This window comes from Rattus norvegicus, chromosome 19 (assembly GCF_021556685.1).
Source record: "Rattus norvegicus strain SHRSP/BbbUtx chromosome 19, alternate assembly SHRSP_T2T, whole genome shotgun sequence".
NCBI classification, from domain to species: domain Eukaryota; kingdom Metazoa; phylum Chordata; class Mammalia; order Rodentia; family Muridae; genus Rattus; species Rattus norvegicus.
The window spans coordinates 43890047-43915993 of NC_141552.1; the positions used below are offsets into that span (position 1 = coordinate 43890047).

At 46.5% G+C, this 25947-nt stretch overlaps 1 protein-coding gene across 11 annotated transcripts in view; it reads right to left on the bottom strand.

The window, feature by feature from the left end:
• Nucleotides 1-25947, bottom strand: part of Zfp827 (zinc finger protein 827) — a 166594-nt gene that overhangs the window by 12851 nt on the left and 127796 nt on the right. For 6 of the 11 annotated variants that reach the window (XM_087594123.1, XM_087594122.1, XM_087594120.1 and 3 more), the window contains exons 9-11: nucleotides 5934-6071; nucleotides 2163-2334; nucleotides 1040-1206 (exon numbers count right to left, since the gene is read on the bottom strand). In XM_087594123.1, coding sequence (XP_087450249.1) covers nucleotides 1040-1206; nucleotides 2163-2334; nucleotides 5934-6071 — 477 coding nt within the window. 11 annotated transcript variants of the gene reach the window in all.

Here is a 25947-nt window from a genome sequence, read left to right on the forward strand (position 1 = left end):
ATTTGTCTTCCACATGGGCCTCCCAGCTCACCTACTTCCCACAGTGCTGATGTGGTTACAGTCAGACAACCGACTGTAAAAATGGCACCTTCTCACTCTGCATAATGACTCTCTGTGGACCTCCAAGTCATAGCTGCTCAACTTACTGACAAAAGCGAACTTTTATTGCTGCTGGCACCAGCGAGCCACAGTGGTCAGAGAAGCAGGGCTCCTTCTTGGCCATGCACATTATCAGTACGGCTGTCAATGAGTCCCCTTCCTGGAGCCTTCCAGAGCCAGCGATGTCTGGGCTGACCCCATGCCCAGGACTGGCAGTAAGCAACATGAGCTCTTAGTTTGTAAGCACCACAAATGGGAGAGAGGAAGGGCAGTCACTCACAGTGTCCCTTAATGACTCTATGCTGGTGTCACTCCTACCATCCCTTCTGAGGGTGTAATTACTGGAGAAGTCAAAGTGTTATCATTATTAAATGGAAGAAGTGAACCAGAGCAGCAAGAGGCTTTAAATGAAAGGCAGGCACTTGCCAAGCCTCAAGTTTCAGGAGAAGAGGGTAGTCTGACCAGACATACCATGTGTGTCATTGTGGAGCGCCCAAGAACCTTCAGAATTAGGGGGACAGTGCCCTGGTACAGCAAAACAGAAAGGGCCAAGGCCATACCAAGTGTCCTGCAGGCCTGTCAGAACAGCACGGAGAGAGACAGCAGGAGGTAGAGCAAGACCGGTTCTGGGTGGAGGGTCTGAATCCACATCCTATTCACTGACAGTGGAACACCCATCTCTCCGCTTCTCGCTGCCTTGTGATCACATTAGGGGTTACTGCTAGCTGAGAAGAGCGGGCAAAGCACAAGCCTGGGGCAGGAGAGCTTAGTGACTATTAAGTGTGGTGACGGCAGCTAGGACCAGGTGAGGAGCACGTGTGCAGCTCGCCATGTCCAGCAGTATCTACGCTCTGCAGCAAGGTCTAGGTAGCCATGATCATGCCCAAGTGCATGCATGCCACTGTGGGGTGCAGGCAATGGGAAAGGACAGGACGGTTACCTGTGTGCTTGGTGCCAATGTGACTCTTCATCTCTGCTTCCTCCATGGTGACAAAGTCACAGGCCGTGCAGCAGATGGAAAACATCCACTGCTCCTTGTCCACATGGAGAGACATGTGGCTCACAAACTGAACATTGAGCTCCGTCTCAAATCCACACACGTGGCAACTAGAGCAAGGAAGAAAGGGCGAGAGAAGAGTGAGACAGGCCTCTCAATCTGTGCTGCTGGGCTACTCGGTGTGCGTGCCACAGAGTGTCCTGTGTGTTTCTCCATCAAAAGGAAAATTTCTGCCTGCTGGGATGCCTCCAGAGTAGTCACGGTGCCAAACAGATTAGGTGCCAGCACAATATAACAATCCCATACATGCTATAATGATGCTAAATAATCATAAAGTTAATTAAAAACTACAGATTCCAGATGCCGCACATGGCCTAACAGACTCCTTTGGGCTGAGACTCAGCAGTGTTGCCAGTCTTCGTGGTTGTCTGCCGACAGATCAGGCGGTGCTGCACAGCTCGGCCTCCCCAGGTTCCAGGACCCCTTGGGTGCGGTGAGGAGGCACACACTGTTTTGTGGCACTCTGAGCAAGAGGCAGGCACATCTGTGACACCTTCTAGGAGAAGCCACTCAGCCACCTAGATGTCTGGCAAGGGCAACTTGCCACCCATATCACTCAGGCATGATCTGACAGGATTTCCTACAGACTGTGGACAGACTACAGAGCAGAATGGAGTGTGTCACAATGGGCAAGCCAGGGACAGCACACAGGGCCTTCTGAGCAACCCATCTCAGATCATCTTTCTTGCCCTCTGCCCCTGACTCTTAGATCACAAGGTCCTCACCACAGAGCTGAGCATCTCAACAGTCAACCATCCACAGGGCCCTTTTCTGCAGCCCGCACTGCAGAACACCTCCCAACCGTTTCCCTTTCAGTTAACTCTGTAAGGGCTGCCTGAACTGGGCAGGAATCTGTGCCAAGTCGGGGTTCAGTGTACGCCAAGAGCATATTAAAACGAAGGTAGCACAAGGCTGAGGGGAGGGCCTGGCACTCAGGCAGGCAGCGTGGGAGCGTCAAGGGAAGGGGTCTGAGAAACTTGGGTGAGCTGCTGCAAGCCTGACTCACCTGTAGTAATAAGGGTGTTTCTTCCCATCACTGCCTTCCGAGGTGACAGCACTGACTATGTCCTCAGTGTCTGTACTCACGAGCTTCACAGAGTGCACGGTCAGGTGCTGGTTCAGGTTTGCACGGCACTTAGCAGCATAGGGGCACAAGTGGCATTTGTATTTTCTTTCCTCTGGGGGAGAAACCAAAACTGCTCTCAAAAAAGAAGAAAACAAATTCAAGAGCTCACTTAAAGGAACCAATGAAGGTCGGTCCAAATCTCCCTTCATGTGGGGGGGCAAAGGTCATGCCTTGAAATTGTACCTAGCATATCCCTAGCAGCCTGCCCCTGTATCAATGCTCAACTCAGAGATTAAAAAAAAAAAAAAAAAAAAAAAAACCTTCTCTAGGCAGGGGACAAAATCTCAAGGCTGAAGTGTGGGTTTCATGGTGTCCAAACCAAATCTGATTCAAGGTAGGGTCTGGAAGCCCAAAGCCGCATTACAGCAGAGACTGCGTGGCAGCCTGACCCAGGCTAGAGGGCCGCTCTCTGAGCGGTTTCCTTGGAGGTCTCTGTTTTTCCCTTGGATGCCTCACCCTTCATCCCTCATCACGACAAGGTGAGGTCCACGGGGCTAAAAGGACACTATGTGAGTGTACACGTGGAGTGCAAACGAGTGCACCTCCATGGCCACACTGCATCCTTCAAGGCAAGATGAATTTGCTGTGTGAGTGTGCACATGAGTGTGACCTTTGCCGTTCTTGGGTAGGTGCTGACCTGGAGAGAGCTGAGGAAATAAACACTGATAAAACTGGAGCCTAAGAGGTTCCATCATTTTCCCTCAGCTCCAGGCTTGGGCCGGCCAAGGAAGAAAAATTAATGAAATTAAAGGGGGAAAATGACTTGTATAAAATAATTTAATTGGAAATTTTCATTTTACATAAATAAAATTTAAAAATCTCAATTAATTTGTAATGGGAGCTGGCACACAGCTGACTGAGGTTTTAGGAGCACTTCCGGAGTGGCTCTGAATCCATGACTCATCAGACAGTAAGGAGCAGCCCTGCTTCCTACAGAGGCAGCAGCAGAAGCAGCTCAGCTCGCCCATGAGCTCTGGCCTTGCTTTGAAGACAGCATCGCACTCTCTTCACTAGGGGTAAGGAGTTCCCATCACAACACGGAGACACCAGGTTATTTTATGGCGCCCCTGCCCACCTGACAGCTGCAGGTCCAAGGCTGGGCCTCAAGTGTGGGGAGCGTGCTTTAGAATTCTTGCCTCTGCATTGAGAGAAAGGATCTGGGTTTCAGCACCAAGGCTCCACCTCCTCGAATAGAGTGTGGCCCCTCTCTCTACTCCATGAATAGAGAGTGGCCCCTCTCTCTACTCCATGAATGGGAGTGGCCCCTCTCTCTACTCCATGAATAGAGAGTGGCCCCTCTCTCTACTCCATGAATAGAGAGTGGCCCCTCTCTCTACTCCATGAATGGGAGTGGCCCCTCTCTCTACTCCATGAATGGGAGTGGCCCCTCTCTCTACTCCATGAATGGGAGTGGCCCCTCTCTCTACTCCATGAATAGAGAGTGGCCCCTCTCTCTACTCCATGAATGAGAGTGGCCCCTCTCTCTACTCCATGAATGGGAGTGGCCCCTCTCTCTACTCCATGAATGGGAGTGGCCCCTCTCTCTACTCCATGAACGGGAGTGGCCCCTCTCTATTCCATGAATGGAGAGTGTCATCTGTGAAGTTCCAGTAAGTCTGGGATTTCCTCTTCTCAGAAGGTAAGAACTTATCTGGGAGAAACTGCCCAATACCTTTATTAACAATATTTCCTTCATCAGTTTCCCAAATTGTCCTTTGTAATGAATTTTTCCATGTTCTTGTCTCAGTGTTACTCTGGTAATTTTGCTTAGTTATCTATCAGCTAACTCTGCCAAAGAAAAATCATGCGTCCTTTTTTCTCCAAAAATTCCCTCCCTCTTTCTGAAACAGGGTCTCACTATATATAGCCCCAGCTGTCCTTACACCCAGGGATTCCCCTGCCTCTGCCTCCCAAGAACTGGGATTGAAGGCACCACCATGACTGCCTCCAATAGTTCTCCAGAGTCACCTGGGATTAGCTCTGCTGTTCTTTTCCTCAGAGTCTCAGCCCCCCCCCCCCCCCCCCCCCCGGAGCTGAGGACCGAACCCAGGGCCTTGCGCTTCCTAGGCAAGCGCTCTACCACTGAGCTAAATCCCCAACCCCTCAGCTTCCCTTTCTTAATCCAGAGGCAGGTGCTCTTCACTGACTCCTTGAGGTGACACACACACGCGCGTGCACACACATACACACACACATGCACACATACACAGTCACACATACACACTCACAGTCACATACCACACACACACGTACAGTCACACAGACACACACACACACACCACACACACACAGTCACACATACAGTCTCACACACACACACACCACACACACAGTCACACATACACACTCACACATACCCACACACACACACAGTCACACATACATATACCCACACACGCACACACACACACACACACAGTCACACATACATATACCCACACACACACACACACACACATACACATACACACACCACACACAGGCACAAACATACACACACACACACACACACACACACACACACACACACCTTTACTTTTGTCTACTCCTTTTGTGCTGACTCGAGCTGTAGCTGTCTTAATTGTAGGAAAAAAAGTTCTCATTCCTTTAGATATCCGATACTTGTCTTTTCCTCTTCTTCCCTTTTTAAATTGATCCTAATTAAGTAGGGAATTTTATTCATCCTCCATTACTTGGTTACTTGAAATGTATTTAAGTATGCTTAAAAAATAAGGCCTTAAAATCCTCACTTCTTAAAAACGTTACCTATCTAATATATGATGAAAATTTGAATTTAGTGGATTTAAAAAGATAAAAAGGTCAAAATTAATCTTCCCCTATTAACACTCTGTCTCTGTGCTTTTATTTTTGCATAATTATAAAAAAAAACCTTAACTTTGAACTTTCATATTTTTCCTTTTTTGGACCACGGTGTCCCTATGCACTCCATGCTGTGCTCAAATTAGTGATCTTCCTGCCTCAGTCTCCCAAATGCTGATATTACATGCATGTTTCAGTATACCTGACTTATATTGGTATACTTCCAATGTTAGACTTTCCAAACAGTTGGCTGTATTTTCTTTGTGGCTGGAGAATTAACCCTGGCCTCACATGGGCTCTCCCCCTGAGCCACACTCCAACTGTGTCTGCTGTCACCTGGGTCTGCGGCTTCCCGCTCCTACACACGCACAGGATGAAACCAGAGGAGCCTCTCTTAAGATCTTCCTGCAGCTTGGCTGTTGTTTACCCAAGCCTATCTCACACTTAGCATTCACACTGAAATCTAAATTAAATTCTTTCCTTAATGAAAAAGAAGTTGATACTAAGAAGGTGTGGTGCAGCCCCAGCGTCTGAGCCTTTCAAAGGATAGGAAACCATTCCTTACAGAGAAAGTTCGGGAGCTGACCTGGAGGTATTAAGAGCCGACCGGTCTCATTGGCCCCTCCCAGAACTCAATGAGGCTTTTCAATATAGAAAAGCTTTTCCACGGTCTCAGTGACCTGTGCCAGGCAGTGAGGCCTATAAAGGTCAGAATCACTTAAGTTCCCACTACTTCCTGTCACAATCTTTTAGAGAGACTCAACTTCTTGCTAGTTGAGAGGTCTGGAGGGGCTTATGGAAGGATGGGAGCTACGTCCATCCCCTACTTACCTGTGTGCAAGGAGAGGTGCCGAGACAATGTCTGCTGTCGGCCGAACACCTTCCCACACACGTCACAAGGGAAGAGCTGGTCACTGAACTTCCAGGACGGCAGTCCGTTTCCTGCCTCAAGGACGATCTTATCTGTCTCTGGGTCAAGAGAACAAGGTGCTGTGAGGGATACAGGGCAACAGGAATCCATGGCGTTTTAGTCAACCGAAGGTCTCATCAGAGGCATTCCCTCCCCGCAATGGGGCTAGGAACTGCCAACAAGAACCAGTGGCCATCCTCATGCTCATGTCCATGGCTGGAGTACTGGTGGGCCATACGGCACAGGGAGCCCAACAGCCGCTGGGTCTTCAGTGGTTCTCACTGCTGAAGGCTAGTGAGTGTGTGCACACGCATGCATGTGCATTTACACACACAGATAGACAGATAGATGATAGACAGACAGGCAGACAGACAGAGTACTCTGCTCATTAACTTTCTGGAAATGTAAACGCCTGCCTCAAAACAGCAGACAGAGCCCTGGAAACCGCAGATTCCACTGAGAATAAATGGTCTGAAAGAAAATATCCACTGCTCTTCATGAAGGAACGCTTTGCTCCTGAATTCTGGGTTGTTCAAGTGGTGCCCACCACACACTGCTCCTTGCACAAGAGTACGGATTGTGTTCTACACTCTTGTTTCATTTGGGAAAATGGGCGCTCCTCAAGCAATCCACACACATCCGTGGATGGGGTAAGCACACTTCCCTCCCTAACCCTAACCCTTTGTAGCTTAGAAAACTTTCATTTCTCATAGTCGTCTATAGAATTTCCTTTTATTTTCTGACCCCTGCCTCTTCTCAATGAACCTCAATGGACTACATAAATATCTCTTCTGCAGCCATTTAAGAAGACAGGTGACAGAGGGGACACCCAGAAGAGGGAAATGGACACTTCTAAGGGACAGATTGTTTGGGCCTCATTCTGAAGAATAAGACACTACAGTCAGTCAGTATTTTTCCTTGACCTGACTGAGGGGCTGTGAGTCTTCCTGAAGCTCAGTGCTACATTACACAATAGAGTTTCATTTGGGAAAAATTAAATATCACCAGGAACTCTTTATAAGATCCATGCAGAAGACAGTGCTCTGAGCGCAGGTCGCAGAACCCCTGCAGAACAAAGTGATTGATTTCCCACAATTAGGCCAAAACCATTTTCCAGATAGGAGCTTCCGCCTGTACTTGGACAAGTCAGCTGATCAATGCATAGCATATCTGAATGAGGATCTGTTGCCCAGCAATGTAGTCTGAGGGAAGAGACAAATAACGCAGACCTGGAACAGAGCAGGGGAGCCAGGAGGACAGAGATGATGGTTGCTGTGCCTCGCTTGCCAGCAATCCCAACACCCACGAACATACTGATCCATTGATCTGTGTTTGTTAAAATATATCTCTTGAGGCCTCAGGGAGAAGAAACTAAATGGCTGACTAAGTCTTTCTATAAAGCAAAGGGGTGGAACTTTGGGGAAGAAAAGGCGGGATGGTGAGGAGGGAAGTTCAGGTCAGGTGACATCTGAAGACAAGGACCACTCTTGGGTGACTGTCCTCAAGTCCGAGTGTGGTATTTTAAGTAGTTTCTTCTGAGTGTGCAATCAAACAGCACTTTCAGGAGAATAGCAGGTGGAGGTCAGGATGGTGCCCAATCTTCTAATACAGTCCCAATAAATGAATTAACTGTGTCACAGACCCAGCACAGAGGTGCAATTAAAAATGAAGATGTCTCTTAATAATTCTTTTGAGTATTAGTCATGTACTTGAGAGGCTGAAGCATCATAAAGAATTCAGCTTTGGAAAGCTTATGGAAGCACAGCCTTAGAAGGTCATGGCAGCTTTGAGGACTGGACAACTGTGCAGAGAAAGCACGCGCAGGCACATGAGGCACCCAATATGCAGGAGCCCAGCCCTGAGACCTCGCTGTCTGCATGTATGGTACAGCTTTGTCTTCCTTTCCCACAGGGAAGCGAGGCGATCCTAAGCCATGGGAACCTTAACCTAGAGCAGGACATGGCAGTGCCTCAGGGAACCTTAACCCAGAGCAGGACATGGCAGTGCCTCAGGCTGAGGCTGGGAAGGGGAAGGGGAAGGGGAAGGGGAGGGGGAGAGGAAGGGGAAGGGAAGGGGGAAGGGGAAGGAGAGGGGAAGAGAAAGAAATCCCTGAGCCTCTGTTTGCAAATCAGAGATGCAGCTCTCCAGAGGCCACACATTCTTCCGTGTGTCTTGCTACCACTGTCACTCGAATGCCACAAGAGACCTCAATTTCTGGTGTCCTCCCCACTCCACCTGTTAACACATCAGCCAATCTTACTTTAAAGATCTTTATGGAACCCTACTTAATATCTTAACCAAGTGATCGGATTTCCCTAAGATTCTTGCAAAACTTTTCACAAGCCCTCCAGTCCCTGCGTCTTTCCTGTCCATGTGTCTGTGTAACCTCAGCATTCACACGGCACCCACAGTGAGGGAATCAGAGATGACAGTGAGACAGGGATTAATGTATTGATTAGCACAATTAACTCAACAGCATAGCCATTAAGGTCAACTGGCAATCTAGAGTGAAAGAAAGGCCAGTGTCTGCTAAGTGTGTGTCTGGAAGGCTAATCTTAGTTGTCAATTGGACACACCAGGAAAGGGGCTGGGCTCAATGGAAGAGCTGGCTACATCACATTGGCTGGTCACCATGTCTGTGGGGCGTTTTCTTGATTACTGGTTGACAGGAGGGCCTAGCCCACTCCAAGTGGCACAATCCCTGGGTATATGGGCTTGGACTATACAAGAGAGCTAGCTGAACACTGAGAGCAAGCCAGTTAGCAATGCCCGGCTTCTGCCTCAAGCTCCTTTCTTCAATTTCTTGCTTTTGCTCCCCTTGATGATGGATTGTAACCTGTAAACCAAATAAACACTCCAACTCCCCAGGTTGTTTTTGGTCATGGTGTTTATCACAGCAATACAAAACAAATTAGAACAATGTTTTAACTCAACTTAAGAGATGTGCTTGTATGATTCTCTTAGGAGAAATGCTTGCAGTCCTAAATCAGACTTCAAAGATTTTATAATCTCCAACAGCACCAAATAAAATACCAGGTGGATTCTGGCTGAGGTGATTTCTCTAGCAGACATGGGTTACTGTTAACCTAACAGTCACCCACCCGCCAACCCCCATGGAGACAACTGCAGTAGGTCTTAGGTTAAAAAGGCATGGCCAGTGAAAAGGCTTTTGTTTTCCTGATGAAACAAAAGATACACCTGAGTGTTGCTTTCTATCTTTTCATGCCTTGCTAACCCTGGTGGTGGCAGTTATTTTGAACATGAAGACGAAGACTCAAGCCAAATTTCAAAGCAGGGAGGAATGGATGATGGGAAAAATCAGGGTCTGTGGGCATTGCTCTGTGGCCATGTGAATGCCAGGAGTCATCCACCATTGGATTTCTTTTTGGGTGAAGAAAATAAGATACTGGCTCTCCTCCTCCTCCTCTCTCTCCTCCCCCTTCCCCTCTCCCTGCAGTCCCCCTCCTCCTCCTTTAATTACTCATGCCACTCTTAACTGAGACGCTCTCCCATGCTCACTGCCCGTCTGTAGCATCCCTGACGACCACTCTATCGTCACTCTCGACAGTGGCAAGTGTGAAGGTGGGTGATCACATTCCCATCTTAATTAACTTTGGTTCTGCTTAAAAAACCTCACAAACCTATTTTTTATAAGATTAGAAAGGAATTTGCTTTAATTTTTTTTCTGAGGCATAATATACACCCCAAATGGAAAAGTACACATACCAGTAACTGCATCTCAATTAGTTTTAAAGTCTCCAGATAGTTGAAATTATGGGTATTATTTAAAAACCTCTGGTTTCCTTCTTTATTCCCATATCCTCTGGTGCTTGCTTCACTATCTTAAGTGGCCACAGTTACTGCATAGTTACCATCTCCTTCCTTCCTTTTACAGCACAGCTCCAGCCTAATGGCACATTCGTTCTGACCCAGCAAAACATTTTATATACCCCAGATTGCTGCAGACTCCTGGTACACTGGAGTCGGAGTCTCTCCTCCTTAACTGCCCACCTATAGTTTTGCCTCGAACATTAATGAGGGCTTTTCTGTGTCTTTAATTAAGGTTTCTGCTTCGTTTGTGTGGAACTGAAGATGGAGCGCCAGCCCTCACACATGCCAAGCACATGTCAGGTAAGTACTTTTGTCCCTGTGGTGTGGCTGTGCAGTGTCAGTGAGGCACCCCCACCTCTTCCTACAGTGACTTGAAGCCTCATATTCATGATGATGAGGCCTCACTATGCCAGATGCAGTACAGCAGACTGCTCCTTAGACCCACTGACCCAAAGAGAGATGTCTGATTTGATGCAAAGGCATGGGATGATCAAAACTTAACTACCGTGTCTCCAAAACTGTCCAAGAGATAACTCACATAGTAGACAGGGTTGCAGAATATGGATCAAGCAGAGGACCCACAGAGCCTCAAACCCAACTCCTTCATTTACAAGAGAACCAAAGAATCCATTTAAGAAGGAACCTGAATTTTCATCTTGTTTAAGACTCTTAGAACAAAGAAAGCCACGGAGTGAGGCCACCTCATCAGTGGCTGAAGAGAACTAGACTCCCCCATATCTTATCCATGCTCCTCCGACGCACAAGAAACCAACATCAAATTCTGCAACAAAGGGATTTTCTCTTTCCTGTTCCTTGGTTGTGCATTTAATATTCCTGGTTATAAAAGGACAGATCCCAAATTGGCAACAGTTTAAATACTAGGGTTTCTTCTACCTCCTTTCTTGAAAGGGCTAGTCTAGGATATTCCAGGCACAAAGGTTGGAGGTCACAGTAAGTCCAAAGTCAGTACCAAGGAGGGTCAACAAGACAGTCAGATGGGTGTATCCTAAAAGTCAAGCCTTCTCTTTGATGTCAAATATGCCATACCAAAGACTCCCTTAGGCCTTATGTTGCTATGTAGGGAGACTGATAATAAACACCAACATATTTAAGACATCACTCTTAAATATAAGTGAATGATGAGGGCTGGAGTTTGCCTCATCAAGTTCCTTGGCCTTCTGTCTGGGACATATCACATTTGTTGGTGTTTTCCCTGGGGGAGAGACACTATGTTCTCTGATGGACATATCCTCCCCAGCAACCATCACTCCACCTGCTTTCAGCAGGAGAAGTGCAGAGAGGAGGCTTCATTTGGACAAAGCTGGATAACATGAGTTTGATACATAAATAACTGCTCACACCAACCCCAGCCAGACTGGCGGCTCAGCACTGGAGAACAGACAGGGTCTGGGCCACCTGTGTTTTACATCCTGACACACGAAGTCTTGACTGGTTCTCCGTGTCCTCACGATGGCTTAACAGTTCTGAGTTATAACTCAAAAGTGGAATTGTGGGCTTCTTTGGATCCCTAGGTAGATGGAAACAGACCAGTCAGGCTGCCTTCTGGGAAGGCCATGTCACTTCTGCCTTACCCACCTGGCTCGCCCCTTTGGCCTCTGCTTAAATTGAGCTCCCACCTCTGCCAGGGATGTACCACTGTTCTGGTTTGCACCTCTTGGGGCTGATCATCATCAAGCAAGCCCCGGAAGCCTTGTGTGCTGGTAGATAATCGGACAGTGTCTTCATCTGAGAGCAAACGGCATCCATTCCTTCAGCTTGGAGGACTCATCTTGGAGCCTAGGACAGAGGCCATGATTCAAGGGTCTGGCTGGTGTCCATAGCATGTGCCTCCATGTCGTGAAACACTAATGTCTCTGAGCAAGACCTCATAGCTATTGCTCTTGCTGTCTCTACTGACCTATTCGGCTCCCTATGGCTGACCTCACTGTGGAGTCCACATGACCAAATTCTCCTGTAGAATCATTTCAAATACTCTGTCAAAAGTAGTATTTATGTATCTATCTGGTGATCAACACATCCATTCAACAAGCAACTAGGACAGCAGAGTTTAGCAATGGTTTGTCAACCTGTGGCCAACTGAACACATTGGGCGGTGATCCTAAAGCACGGCAGAGTTTCCTGCCTTGGTCTACTTTGGGCCTTTGGGGAAAACCAAGTGCTTAACAAACTTTTAATTTTGCTTAACTCCTTCTGGCATGTATGGTTTCTAGAAAGGTTGAAACCCAGCAGACAAGTCTCCAAAGATATCCAGGACACTTAACCATGGGGTAGAACTGGGGAGGGAGTGCTGTTTAACTCCACTAAATATTAGGATGCAGAGGGGCTGTCTGCCTTCATATCTGGCCTTTTCATTTGTATGGGTGCAATGGACCATGGACTCCGAGACCCCTCCCACCCGAGTGTACCTAGTATAGTACATGTGGTTAAGGAGGGCTCAACAGTCCTTAAACATCTTGGTTCAAACCTTGGTTCAAGCAGGAATCTTTCCACCTGAGAGAGCTCAGATGACTGGTGAGAGTCATCTGACAAGGGCTTGGAGTACAGAGAGCTCCCTGAACTGTGGTCAAGCTCCTGCACACTGCATGAAGCTAATATCAACGTCTCCTTAGAACAAGGGTTAGAACAATTGAGACTCAGCCAACAGCTACCCTTGAAGGATCAACCCAGGAAAGCTGGACGGGGTGGTTTGTCTTTCCTTGTTTAGTTTTTGAGATTGGGTCTCATCTGTTGGCCAGGCTGACTGGCACTCACTATGTAGTGGACACTGACCTCAAACGGCTCAGCTTCCTAAGTGCTGGGATTACAAACATGAACCACCACACCTCGTTAGGATGGATTGGTTGCTTAGTGCTGGGCTAACAGTTTCAATAAATACTGATTGGCTATAATCCATTAAACTGGGGAAGAACTTTGTGTTTTCCACACATGGTCCTCGATACAAGTCACTTCAAAGCAATGAAAGAATGCTCAAGCTTGATTCTCCGGCTAGCAGAAAATATCTGTGACCAAAAACTCCTAATTCCAAGGAAGCTTAGTGACATGGAGTTTGACCACTATGTGGGACAACTTCTCTAATGTCTAGACCGAGTCACCGCCTGTTGCTTTTATGTACCTTAATCATAAAGAAAGAAGTTCAAGAATGACAATGCTGATATAGACTCAGTAAGTGTTCACGGAATAAACAGGCCGGCCTCGTCGCTCCCCTCAGACCTGTGGTGTTAAGTAGAAACCTAACTGTACACTAGCGCAGCAGCAAGCAACCGCTGGGTCAGTTCTCACGGAAAGTCGACAGGACTTCGGGTACTGTCGTTCTTCCTACGAATGGTACCAGGACTTAAATTCCTAGTAAATGCTCTCAGAGTGTCCCAACAATGAGGACATTTAAATCTTGGACAGGAAATCACCAAATCTGTGTCATTCCTTTCTTTTTTTGAAGGGAGTGGGAAGTTCACTCATCACTGAGTAGAATTTATTTATTTATTTACTTATTTATTTTTAGGGTGGCAGCATTATTCCTAGTTATAAACGCATACCTTCCTTCCCGACCAGGAAGTTAATGTGAGAAGTTAATGTGGAACCCAGTTCTGGTTGAGCCAGGCTGCTGGTGCAGGCCTGAAGATTCATCTAGGCTGATCACCTTAGTTCAACCTGATGCCACATGCTTAATTTTCCCCTTTCCTGGGTGGCAAGTGCCACTGTATTTCATGGCCTTGGCTCAAAATACAAGGGGGAGTCTTGAACTTTGTAGAGCGGATGTAGTCTTGAACCTATTGAGGGATGGAGTGCAGTCACAACAGGAAGCTCGGGGGTAAATATAGCTGTATTCTAAACGCATACCTTATTAGCAAGGAGTTCTAGGGGAGCTTAGAAATGATTGTCAGGGCCCTGCCATGATCAATACAAGTGAATGAAAAAAATCAGGGCCATTTCTTTTTAATCATCTTGGGATTGGGCAAGAGTGAGAAGTAGATTTTTGGCTCATGTGCCAGAGATGTAAATACCCAACAGCCTGGGATATTTTTAAGTAACACATAATCTACGTACGGTTCGAGTCCAAAGCTGCTAAGCAAAATGGGAAGTGCATATCTTTTTTGAAAAAATATCATCTTCCAATTTTAATTTTCAAATTGAAAAGGAAACCAAATAAAAATCACAAAAAGTCTTTGATGCAGTTGAATGTGGTGACCAACGCCTAGAACAAGAGTGGGTATGGCAGCTGCCTGCAGGCCTTGCACTGAGGAGGCTGAGACATGGGGATCCCTGGGACAAGCTAGCCAGAGTCAGGGTGCTCCGTCCTCATCAAGAGACCTCAGTAAACAAAGTAGGAAGTGACTTAAGAAGATGCTCAGTGCCAACCTTTGACCTCCAGACATATGCAAATACACAGGTGTGTGCATTTCCACAGACCTGGGGCTGGAGTAATGTAAGTTCAACGCCAGTCTGGGCTACTCTATACACAAAAATTCCAGTGCAACCAGTAGTTTGTTTACCAAACAAGACACTAGAAAAATCAAATAATCAATTGGAAATATGGATGATTTCTCTGGAGGAGGAAAATGCACTGTCTTATTTTTCACAGGGTTTCATGTAGTCCATCATGTTCTTAAATCTGCTATCAAACAGTTGAGGACGCCCCTGAGCTTCCGACCCTCCTGCCTCCTACGTACTGGGTTAAAGGTGCACATCATTGCACCTGGTTTCTGGGTTAAAGGTGCACATCATTACACCTGGTCTGTGGTGCTGGGGGTCCAGATCAGGCTTTCTGCGTGCTTGCAAGCACCTTCAGTCAACTGGGCTGCACCTCGCCACCCCCAGATGTAATGCACTCTGGTTAGGCACTCTGCCTGCATTATTCTTACATATCTTAACTACTTTTTGTCTCTATCCTTTTTCCTTTTATATAGATCTTAGAGGACAATAAACACTAGTGATTTGACAAAATTTCTCTAGGTGCAGGCAAGAGAGAAAGACTCATTGATGCATGGTATGTAAATTAATGTCAATAATTTTTCTACAGATGAGCTGATGAGTGGCTAACTTTCTGCACAGTAAGAGAAGCGCTTTACCTTGGGTAACAAAGGTTCAGCATCCTCTGGGGACTTCATCTCAATAGAATCTGTCTCATCTTCTATGCTAGGGAGCACTTGGAAAAAACATTATTCTCTAGTCACAGACAATTTATGGGATGTAAAAGCTAACTTCCTGACTGAAGTCTCGTGGTGAAACCCAGCTTATTTGGAACCTCCCATCTCCAACCCGTTTCTCAAGAGGCTGAAGTTCAGATTAATCACACCACATAGCAAGACAAAACATATTCAAAAGCAAAACACATTGGTATAACAAATTAGTCTTCAAACTGTTCACTGTACTCAGGATCATCGACTAGCTGGGGCAGGTATCACTATGGGCATCTTAGTTTCTGGTTGGGCATGTGCACATTTGTAACCTTAGTGGCGCTTGAACAAAGATTTTTGCATCTAATATTAATACAGAAACTCACAAATCCTTCTGGAGTTGGATCACTGCCATGTTCTTATTTCAGTGGGAATGTGTGGCTGCTTTGGCAACAGATGCATTTGTTTCTAGGTCCTGTTGGTGTCTCCTGGGTTGACAATGTGATCACATTCTAATCTTTACAGGAGATGATGTCAAGTCAAATTCCTACAGATAGCCCATCTTGTTTCCTATTTTAAAAAGCAACTGTCTAGCCAACTCCTGTGAAGGCCAGGAGAAGTACTTTCCTGTCAGCAAAGGGATCTGTGTGTTCAAAAGTGTACGTTCTTGTATGTGGGGTGTATATGTGTTCATGTGGATGTGTGTGCATGCATGGGTATAGGTCGGAAGTTGATGTCTTATTTTAAATAGTTCTTATTAATCCCTTGAGTATTTCATTCTATTATGCTCACCCTCCTCCACATCTTATTTTTTGAGACGATGGAATCTCTCTCTGGACTGCATGGCTCACCTGTCTCTGTTCTGGGGATCTGAACCTGGGTCCTCACGCTGGCACAGTAGGCACTTTACCAATAGAGCCCTCTCCCCAGCCCCCAGTGCATGGAGCTGTTAAAGCAATCACATGCACAACAGAATAGAACACTGAATGATGTCATATCCCAAACACTAGCCTGGTTCTGGCAAGAAGCCAAGTAACCACGGGTTACACAGCAAGTTTGCAGAGGTGACTTTTTCCAAAGTGCAGGTTTAACTGAAAAGGCAAGAGATGTGATTCAGACTAGGTCTGCTAACCATGTGTGCTGCCCAAGGAGGGTGACCTTGCAGTCAGCTGCCCACGGAGAGTGACCAGGCTGTTTCTTCCCTCCTCCTACTGACTTCTATAAACACTGCTCTACCCCTCAGGCACCAGGATACAGACAGAAAGGTCCTTGTAAGCCACTGTCTGTTGTCCAAGGGACCAGGTCCTTAATCCTACCTGTTCTTTCTATGCCTGTGTCTTTCCTGCATCATTAGCTCAAAAAGACATCGATAAGGATGGAATTTTTCTTCTGCTTGGAGGAAGTGAAACTGTGACGTCTCTAATTTGTTAGGACTCTCACCTTGTCACAAAATGCTCACCATCTGAGCGAGTCTAGCAAGGATTCTGATCCAAGTCTATCCATGTAACAGCCACAGTAATGTCTGCAGAGGCAGTGGGATCTCTGAGTTTGAGGCTGGCCTGGTCTACAGATCAAGTTACAGGACAGCCAGCCAAGAGAAACCCTGTCCTGAAAAACCTAAATAAATAAAGAAAAGGAAAGGGAACCAGCAGGGACCACTATAATAGGTCACCATGGTTCTTCCTCATTGATTTTGAGGTTAAATGGATACAGATTCATCCTACTAAAGTTTATGTTGTGAATACAAATAAGGAAATTGTGGAGAAGGCGGGATGAGATTTTAAGACCTAATAATGATTGGGGGTGGCTGACAACCTCTCTCAGGTTAATTTAGAGAATACTGCATTAGTTTTGGACCTGCTTGAGGAACTTTTTGAGAAGAAACCCAAGACAAAGTTTGTAGATTGAAGGACGGCCCTCATAAAACTCCGATCTACCACACAGCACGCTCATCTATCTCCAGAAAATCTACCCATCCTGCCTCTGCTATCCTGTGTGTTTTCACAGCAGTGAAAAGTAAGAACAGAACATTTCAGGAGGTAAACCATCTTGCATCATCAATAAGGGTTTCCTCTGCACAGTATGTATGTATGGGGTTTCCTCTGCACAGTATGTATGGGGTTTCCTCTGCACAGTATGTATGTATGGGGTTTCCTCTGCACAGTATGTATGGGGTTTTCTCTGCACAGTATGTATGGGGTTGCCACTTTAAAGACCCTGCTACATCTAACCCATTGCTATGAGAACTGAGGAGGCCAGGTTCTTGGCAGGGCAGGTGTGTGGTACATTCTGCTTAAGTCTCAGATACCAATGCTGCTTTTCTGTTGCTGTGAGAGACCACCATGGCCAAGGCAAGCTATAAAAGCAAGAGTTTACTTGGGTTTGTGGATAAGAGTCATTCATGGTGAGCAGGCACGGCAGCAGGCACAGGCGTGGCACTGGGAAGAGGACTGGGAGAGCTCAAGACAGAAAACAAGATGGGGGTGGCACAAGGATGAGGCTTTAATGTCAAAGCCCACCCCTAGTGACATACTCCTTCTAGTGACACTACACCTCTAAACCTCCCTAAACACTGCCACCAACTGGAAACCTCTACTGGCCGATGGGGGACATTCTCATCAAAGCTACAGTACACCAAGAGAACAATTCTCACTGCCATTTGTACATCTTCAAAATAGCATCTTTTTTTTCTTCTAGGAATTTTTCAATGTTTTCATTAAGCAGTGAAGAGAGAATGTCCTTGGCTGGTGAGATAGGTCAGGGAGTAATGGTGCTTGCTGTCGGGCCTGACAATCTGAGTTTGAACCCTGGGACCCACAAGAAAGAACTGAGTCTCGCAATGCCCTTGACCTCCACATGCATGCTGTGGCATGTGTGTACTGTCCCCCAAAATAAAGAAGTAGCTCTAGAGAGAGGTATCAATTATGAGTCTAAAGAACACTGCTAGATCAGGCCAGAAATTGCTGACATTTGGTCAGAAACAGACAAACACGAGGCCAGCCATTTGAAGTTGTCAAAGCAGCTGTTACCATTTGCAGGGAGTCTCCTCATGTCTACACGTGTGGTTCTGAGGGAAGAAGCTGGCATTCACAGGGTGGGACACCAGCACAAGTCCCCAGTCAGTACAATTCAGCATTAGCTTCAGTAGAATCAGATCTCCCTTTGGGTACTTTATTGGGAGCTGGACTGGTAGTAGCAGCCACCACATAAAAGTAATCCAAAGCAACCACACATATTTGAGACTCAAAAACCAAATGAAATTAATATGCATTTGTGTGCCTAGTAAGTTAAGGCTGAGCTGAGCTGATAGAAAATGCAAGCAGGAGACATGAGTCACCCCACAATAGACTGGCGGTGCTTGGTACAGCTAGCTCACTATGGGGGGCACTGCTTGAGCACATCCTGAGTTATCTCACTAATGCTCACAATCCCAGCTTCATCATTAGTAGAAATGTGCACACTCGAGGGTCCAGTCAGGGTCTGCTGCTCAGGTTAACCCAAACAGTGAAATAACAAGCCAGTGTAGACACTGTCACAGCCTGTGAACTCTCCCCTGGCCAAAGGCCAGCTGGAATTATTAATCAGGCTTTGAGTTCCTGACCTTGAATTAATCCAAACAAGCTCCTTCCTCCCGAAGCAAAGCTAGAGGCCCTCTCCCTCCCGGCTTTTCTAGTAAAGGAGCCCTTGAGTTTCAGCTTAGCCCATGGCTGTGACCACGGCCTGTCGGCATCTCTGAAGAGCCAGTCATGGCCAAGTGACCGAGTTCTAGGCAACCAGACTGCCAGAAGTTTTATGTGCACTGTCTAGGTCAAAGCCTCTTAAGCTGGGTCATGCCCTATGTGGGATAGGGACGCTGAATGATGGGGGCTGCAAAAGATATGGCAACAAGAAAAGGTTTCTGGACACATAACAAAGCAAAAATCCATTCAAATTCAAACCCATACCAAATGGTGACTCTGAGGTTTCCTTGCAGCAGCCCCTCCTGCTGGGCCACACAACTTCAGACATCATACCATGAAATGACACCTGCCTGCAACACCTCCACACACACTCCAGACAGACAGGCGGGTGGGTTTGTTTCCCCCATGCCCACTTTCCTGTTCTTACAGAAGCATGATAGTTTAATTCCACAAAAACAAAGATTTTTTTACTGTTCCCCTGGATTGCTCCTTAGTATGTAAATACGACATAATAACTACTGTATTACACGCATTAAACAGAACGCACACCTCAGGAGTAAGCACTTTTGCTCACTTCCTTCAATGTTAAAAGTGTATGTGTGCCAGCGAATTGCTTCGTTATGGTTCTCCGTGATTATTATCGGTGAGCACTTGATTTACTGTGCACTCATATACTACAGGTCATGTAAAAATTCCTTAGGCAAAAGGTATCACAAGTGGAAAAATGTACAAGGCCCTGCTTCAAATCACGTCCTTAAAAGGAAGGTTATTCCCTCAGCTTCTTCTTTTCCTTTTTTGTGTTTAGGATGTGCCTGTGTCGGGGGTGGGGGGAGCTGGAGCAGCCGCACCACACCATGAAGTGCAGATCAAAGATGGTGGAGTAACAGGAGGAGCTGGGGGATCCGGGAACGACTGCATCGGCCTGGGACTCTGTGCTGGCTGTACTTTATCTAAGCTATTGTTTCGGCATTTTTAATAGCCACTGAATCTTCGCTATGGCTCACACGGTCAGCATTTTAACCCTTTAAAGTTAGGTAGTTTCCCTGGAGCAGGATGCTCTGTGCTGAGACAAGCAGTCTCTGCTTCTTGAGATTCCATTGTGAGTTCATGAGCAAGACTTTGTCCTAGTCTATGGTGTTTAGGTCACAAACACACTAAATAGTATCACAATTGCCTGATTCTTTTATTTGTTCATTCATCTATCCACCCATCTACCTGTCTGTCTACCCAACTGCTGGTTTGTCAGTCTGAGATGGTTTTCTCTAGACCAGACTGGTCTTGAACTTGATACAATAGCTGAGGGTGACTTTGAACTTTTGAACTTCCTGCTTTTATGTTGCAGATACTGAGATTACAGACATGTGCCAACATACCTGGTTTATGTCATGCTGGAAATTACACACAGGACTTCCTACATACTAGGCAATCACTCTACCAAGCTGCAGCCATAGGCCCTGCCCAGCTGTTTTAAACAAAGTAGAGAATTGTGAGCAGAGCTCTCCATAGGTTAGAAGTGTAAGAATTTTCCAAAAGTACATACTTATATAGTAAGAGCCAGGTATGGGGCACCTACAACATGAGCCGCACCTAATTAGTAGTGTTTCTATCTTGTTGTGAGTTTTGGTTTTCAGTGTTCTCTGTATGCATATCTGCCAGGGTTTAATGCAAATCCTCTCAACGCCATCACTACTGTAGTTTAGATTCTAAGAGCCCCTTGGATCTGCCTATCCCTGTCCCCCAATACTGAGGTTACAGGCACACATGGCCACGTCTTGCTCTCCTACCAAATGCTCTTATCCACGGAACCCTCTCCACCTCTTGCTTCTACGCCCCCTTATGTTCAGCAAGCACCCCACCTCTGAGCCACACCCCCGCCCCTTTGATACTTTGTTTTGAGGTAGTCTCTTGCTGTGGAAGTTCACACTGACAACAAACTTTGGATCATGCTGCCTCACCTGGAGTAGTTAGTGTTGTGGCTACCGGATGCCTGGGGCTAATCCTGGCTTCTACCTACAAGAGGCCAGTAATGCCTGCTCTGCAGTGGAGATGACCAAAAATGACCCCAGTCACCAAACATCCCATGAGGGCAAACTCATTCCCAGAAGCAGGCTGTCCATGGAGTGTCTGATAGGCTGTGGAGTTTGAGAAGGTAGACACAGTGACTGCTGAAATGCCAATGACTTCAATGGAGGTGGACAGGTGGGTCCTTAGTGCACTTTCAAAGACAGTGCTGCCCTGCGACCAGAAGCAAGGAGCTGGGGCAGATTCTCATTTTTTAAATTAAGGAGTTCACTGAGCTTTTCCTAAGGAAATTCACAGGGTGGCAAAGAAGTCACAGGTATAATTCTAAGCACATTCAGCCATTAGTCCAACTTCTTCTAGCCAAGGTTAAGATGGAGATAATTGCATGAATTAAAAAAAAAAAAAGACCATAGGAACATAGGAACAGGATTCTTCTACAGAATCTGCACTGACAGTGAGAATTCGGCCCTTTCAATATTGAGACCTTTTTCTTACCCAATGCCCTTTTGCGTTTATGTGCTGCTATTAACAGCACGGCGTCCGTCTGCAGGTGGTTAGGTATTATAAATGAATCATAACCTCATTTGCAGATATTTAAATAGGTTAAGCTTTTAAGGCCACCAGTCAGGGTCTTGTAGCTTGACAATCCCGGAAGACTTAGCCTCGAATCTGTTTTAATGAATGGGAACCTGTCCACATTCCAGGAGATCAGCTAATTCAAGGCCAATGGTATCCTGAAAATCTGTTTCCTGTTAGAGAGCTGGAAGACGCATCCTGAAAAAGAACCAATCAGGCCCTGTCACCTGTCCTGAGATGAGACTCCTGAGCTAATGGGGGTAGGGGGGACTGTCAACCTGAATGCCTTTCAAGTCACTCCCCTTACCCCAGCCCCTCTGCCATAACAAATGACTGCCAATCAATGTGATGCTAATTCTATCCACATACTGAAGCAATGCTCTGGGGGCAGGATGGAATCCTCCTGTTTTAAGTGAGAAAACTCCTGAATCCAAATCTGTTGTCTCCTCTCTCTCAACTCACAAGCTTTAGAAGGCTTAGCAATCGCTACAGCCCATACTGCCAGTCAGCCCCAACTTTACTGTGTCAGCCCAAGCATCCTGCCACCCACAGGAAGGAGGGAGAGTACAGAGGAGACCTGTATTCATAGGAAGAGGAGGTCACCTGTGGCTTACCTAATGTGCTGATAAGAATGGATTGCGTACTACCACAGTCACCCATGCCCAAGGAGGGCTCAGCCAAAGACAAGCTCCAGGCATTGAGAATTCTGAGCGTTGTGAATGGGTAAATAAAACACACACACACACACACACACACACACACACACACACACACACACACACACACACGAGAAACACTTCCTCTCCCCTGACCCCATAAGTTCATGTTATCATTACTTAAGATTTGAAAAGCAATTCTGAGACACTGACTGCTCTTCAGTGAAATTCCTTAGGATGTGAAACTCCATTATTTCCCCAATTGCCCTAAAGGCAAGAAGCAGAATTCTCAAGGGGCTACATCTGGGAAAGGGTCTCATTCCTTTTGTTTAGCCTGTGTTTGCTATAGTCAAGCTGGGAATTGCTGGTTCAGGACCCATTCAAACATGTCAGTGGGATGAAGTGGGAAGCCAGCAGTGTGTGCTAGCCCGGCCTGCTCAGATCGGCTAACTCTGACTCCTGGATGGGAACTGACAGGTGGAGACTTCAGGCTTCCTTACTGGTCCTTCCAGTGATGTTCAGTTACCTGGAGCTGACCCACTGGCACATCAGGAAACAAATGTACTGGGGCTCACAGATAAAGAGGAAATAAGAGAGCCCAGTGACGCTGTGTCGCATGGAACCCATCATCGGCCATGTAAACCAACACAAATCATGGAGCAGTGCTGTCCAGAGGGATTCAGAGTGCTATGGTTTCATCCTGAGAGTCGCAGAGCTCTTCACTGTTTGAGGAACATCAGTCACTTGCTCCAACCAGGCAATACCTTCTCTGCCTCCATTCTAACCAAATAGGAGTTTTTCTGCTTGAAAAGACTCCAGAATCAGTGTGTCTGAGGCCCAGGAATCCAAGAACTGAAAAGAGCGAGCAGTGATGTCATCTGATTTGAGCCGGTGAGGATTTCCAAAAGTCTGCTGGCAATCTTGTCTTGATTCCAAATCAAACAAAATGACTTAAATGTATTCAGTGTGTGGCACATACCAACATCGAGGTTGCCGCTTAGCCACATACACAAACAATCGGTTTGTCAGAGTGAATGCCTTCTTCCTCCACTTCATTTCTCTTCATGTTTGTGTAACTCTGAAGACCGGCCATCTTCCCTGCTAGAAATCTGCTCACTTTAGTTAAGAACTCTATTTCTTTCTCTCTTTCTTCCTCTTTATCTCTCTCTCTTTCTTCCTTCCTTTTTTTTTTTTAGACTTAAAGTATCTTAAATAGGAAATTTTATGTGATACATCTATTTTTTATGGTGATGACAGTAGTGTGTGTGTGTGTGTCTGTGTGTGTTTCCATGTGGCAGTTGGAAGACAAGTTGTGGACTTGGTTCTCTTCATCCAACTTTACATAGGTCCCTTGACACAGGTTCCAAGGATCAGACTCAAATTGCCAGGCACACATCACAGGCACCTTTACCCACTGAGTCATCTTGCTGGCCCAGCAAATTCTATCTAAACTAGCAAAGCTTTCTTAGAGATTCTGACCAGTGTGTTAGAGGAAGTGGTGCACACACATGGATAGTGAAAATGGACCTGTTTTTCCTCTCTTCACCGTCTGCCTCTGTCTGGGAACTGTGAATTTTGCATCACCCTGGGAGGAAACTAATTCACACACTACCCAAGGGTTGAGACACCAGCCCCATAGCAAGTCAGCATGGAGGAACTGGCTGTGGCATCACGGAAACTTACTCTTGCTCTCCAATGCGTCCCGGCAAACCGCCTTTGAGTGCCGGGCTGAAGAATGGATCAGAGACGGGTCTAGTCTAGCCAGTTACCTGCTCTGCCCTGTTGGCTGAAGCACATTTAAACCACTTAATGAAATTATGCATTAAGCAAGTCTTGAAAAGCCTATGAAGAACTCACTTCTCAGCCACTATAAACATCACAACATTTTAATGTAGTTTTGACACAGGCTCTTGTGCGACTCAAGTTGGCCTTAACTCCAAATATCACTGATGATGACTCTGACTTTCTGGTCCCCTGCTTCCTCCTTCTAGAGCTGGGGAAACAGGTATGTACCACCACATCTGCTTATGCAGTGGTGGGGCTTCAATGCATGGCCTCTTGTGTGCTAGGCAAGCAAAAAGCCTCCTATGTCCCCAGATGCAAGATTTAAAGGGAGACTGAAATCTGAGGATCATGAAGGAAGGTGAGGGAAGAGCACAGTTAGCTGGGAAGCATCCTGAACTGAGCCCTTCACAGCAAGGGCTTCATGGTATAGTTTACTACAGTACTCATAGTAAACATTCTCACAGGCCAGGGTGTTAGTGGTTTGGTTCTTGGTAGTTTTCTAAGCTTGACAAACAAAACAACTTATCACTAAGCACTTCTCCCATGAACCAGGCACAGCTAAGCCCCTCACTATAGAAGATGCACACTCATGCAGCCCAACAGGGAGCTGCAACAGGTAGACAACAAACACTAGGGAAACTCCACTGCAAATACCCAGATGTTGTCTTGCCCGTTATAATTTGGTGTAACATCTAGGAAAGGACACCATTAGGGGTTTGGGTATGGTAGATCACCCCTTCTGTGGCAGTTCTGGATAAACACATACACACAAATGACTCCAGGCATGTTCGTAAAGCACTAGTTAACAGAGATTCACATTTTATTGGCCAAGTCAGACCTCTGTAGAGATAATCCAATGAATTCTGTGAAGCCAAGTTCCTTTCTGATGAAGGCATTGACTTTTCTAAAAGCAATTCTAAACAATGGCTTTGTCTTCTCCTGAAATCTAAGTGTTATAATTTTCTGAGCCCTCTAATGTTAACGGAATGATCTATGCATGCCTTTCTTAAACAGATTAAAGGGGGAAACATTCAAACTTCAACCAGCCTTAATAAAATGGAAAACCCTTTATAATTTAGTAATAAAGTTGAATAACATAAATATTGGGCAGTATTCTTTATCTGTAATTAGCTGATTACTAAAGTGCTGGTTGATTGTGTGTCAACTTGACACAAGCTACAGCCATCGGAGAGGAAGGAGCCTCAGTTGAGGAAATGCCTCCATGAGATCCACAATTAGTGATCAAGGGGGAGACCTCGCCCACTGTGGGTGGGGCCACTCCTGGGCTGATGGTCCTGAGTTCTATAAGGAAGCAGGGAGCAGGGGAGTGAGCAGCACCCTCCACAGCTTCTGCATCAGCTCCTGCCTCCAGGTTCCTGGCCTGACTTCCCTTGGTGATGAACAGCAATGTTGAAGTGTAAGCTGAAGAAACCCTTTCCTCCTCAACTTCATTTGTGGTCATGGCATTTCAATAGAAACTGTAACTAAGAAAAGGATTCCATCTATTACCAGAAAATGGCTCAGCCCACCTCCACTGCCTCTGTACAGGCAGGCCTCTATTCTTTTAGGGAACTTTATTTAGGCTTTAAAGATTAAACAAAGTCAGAAAAAAAAAAAGAAAAGTGAGATCAAGCCAGTCTATTGCTGAAACGTTCCAACTGGCTCTGCACACCCGGGCAGAAGGCTGCGTCTCTGCACACCCGGGCAGAAGGCTGCGTCTCTGCACACCCGGGCAGAAGGCTATCTCTCTGCACACCCGGGCAGAAGGCTATCTCTCTGCACATCTGGGCAGAAGGCTGAGTCTCTGCACACCTGGGCAGAAGGCTATCTCTCTGCACACCTGGGCAGAAGGCTGAGTCTCTGCACACCTGGGCAGAAGGCTATCTCTCTGCACACCTGGGCAGAAGGCTATCTCTCTGCACACCTGGGCAGAAGGCTATCTCTCTGCACACCTGGGCAGAAGGCTATCTCTCTGCACACCTGGGCAGAAGGCTGAGTCTCTGCACACCTGGGCAGAAGGCTATCTCTCTGCACACCTGGGCAGAAGGCTATCTCTCTGCACATCTGGGCAGAAGGCTGAGTCTCTGCACACCTGGGCAGAAGGCTATCTCTCTGCACACCTGGGCAGAAGGCTGAGTCTCTGCACACCTGGGCAGAAGGCTATCTCTCTGCACACCTGGGCAGAAGGCTATCTCTCTGCACACCTGGGCAGAAGGCTGAGTCTCTGCACACCTGGGCAGAAGGCTGAGT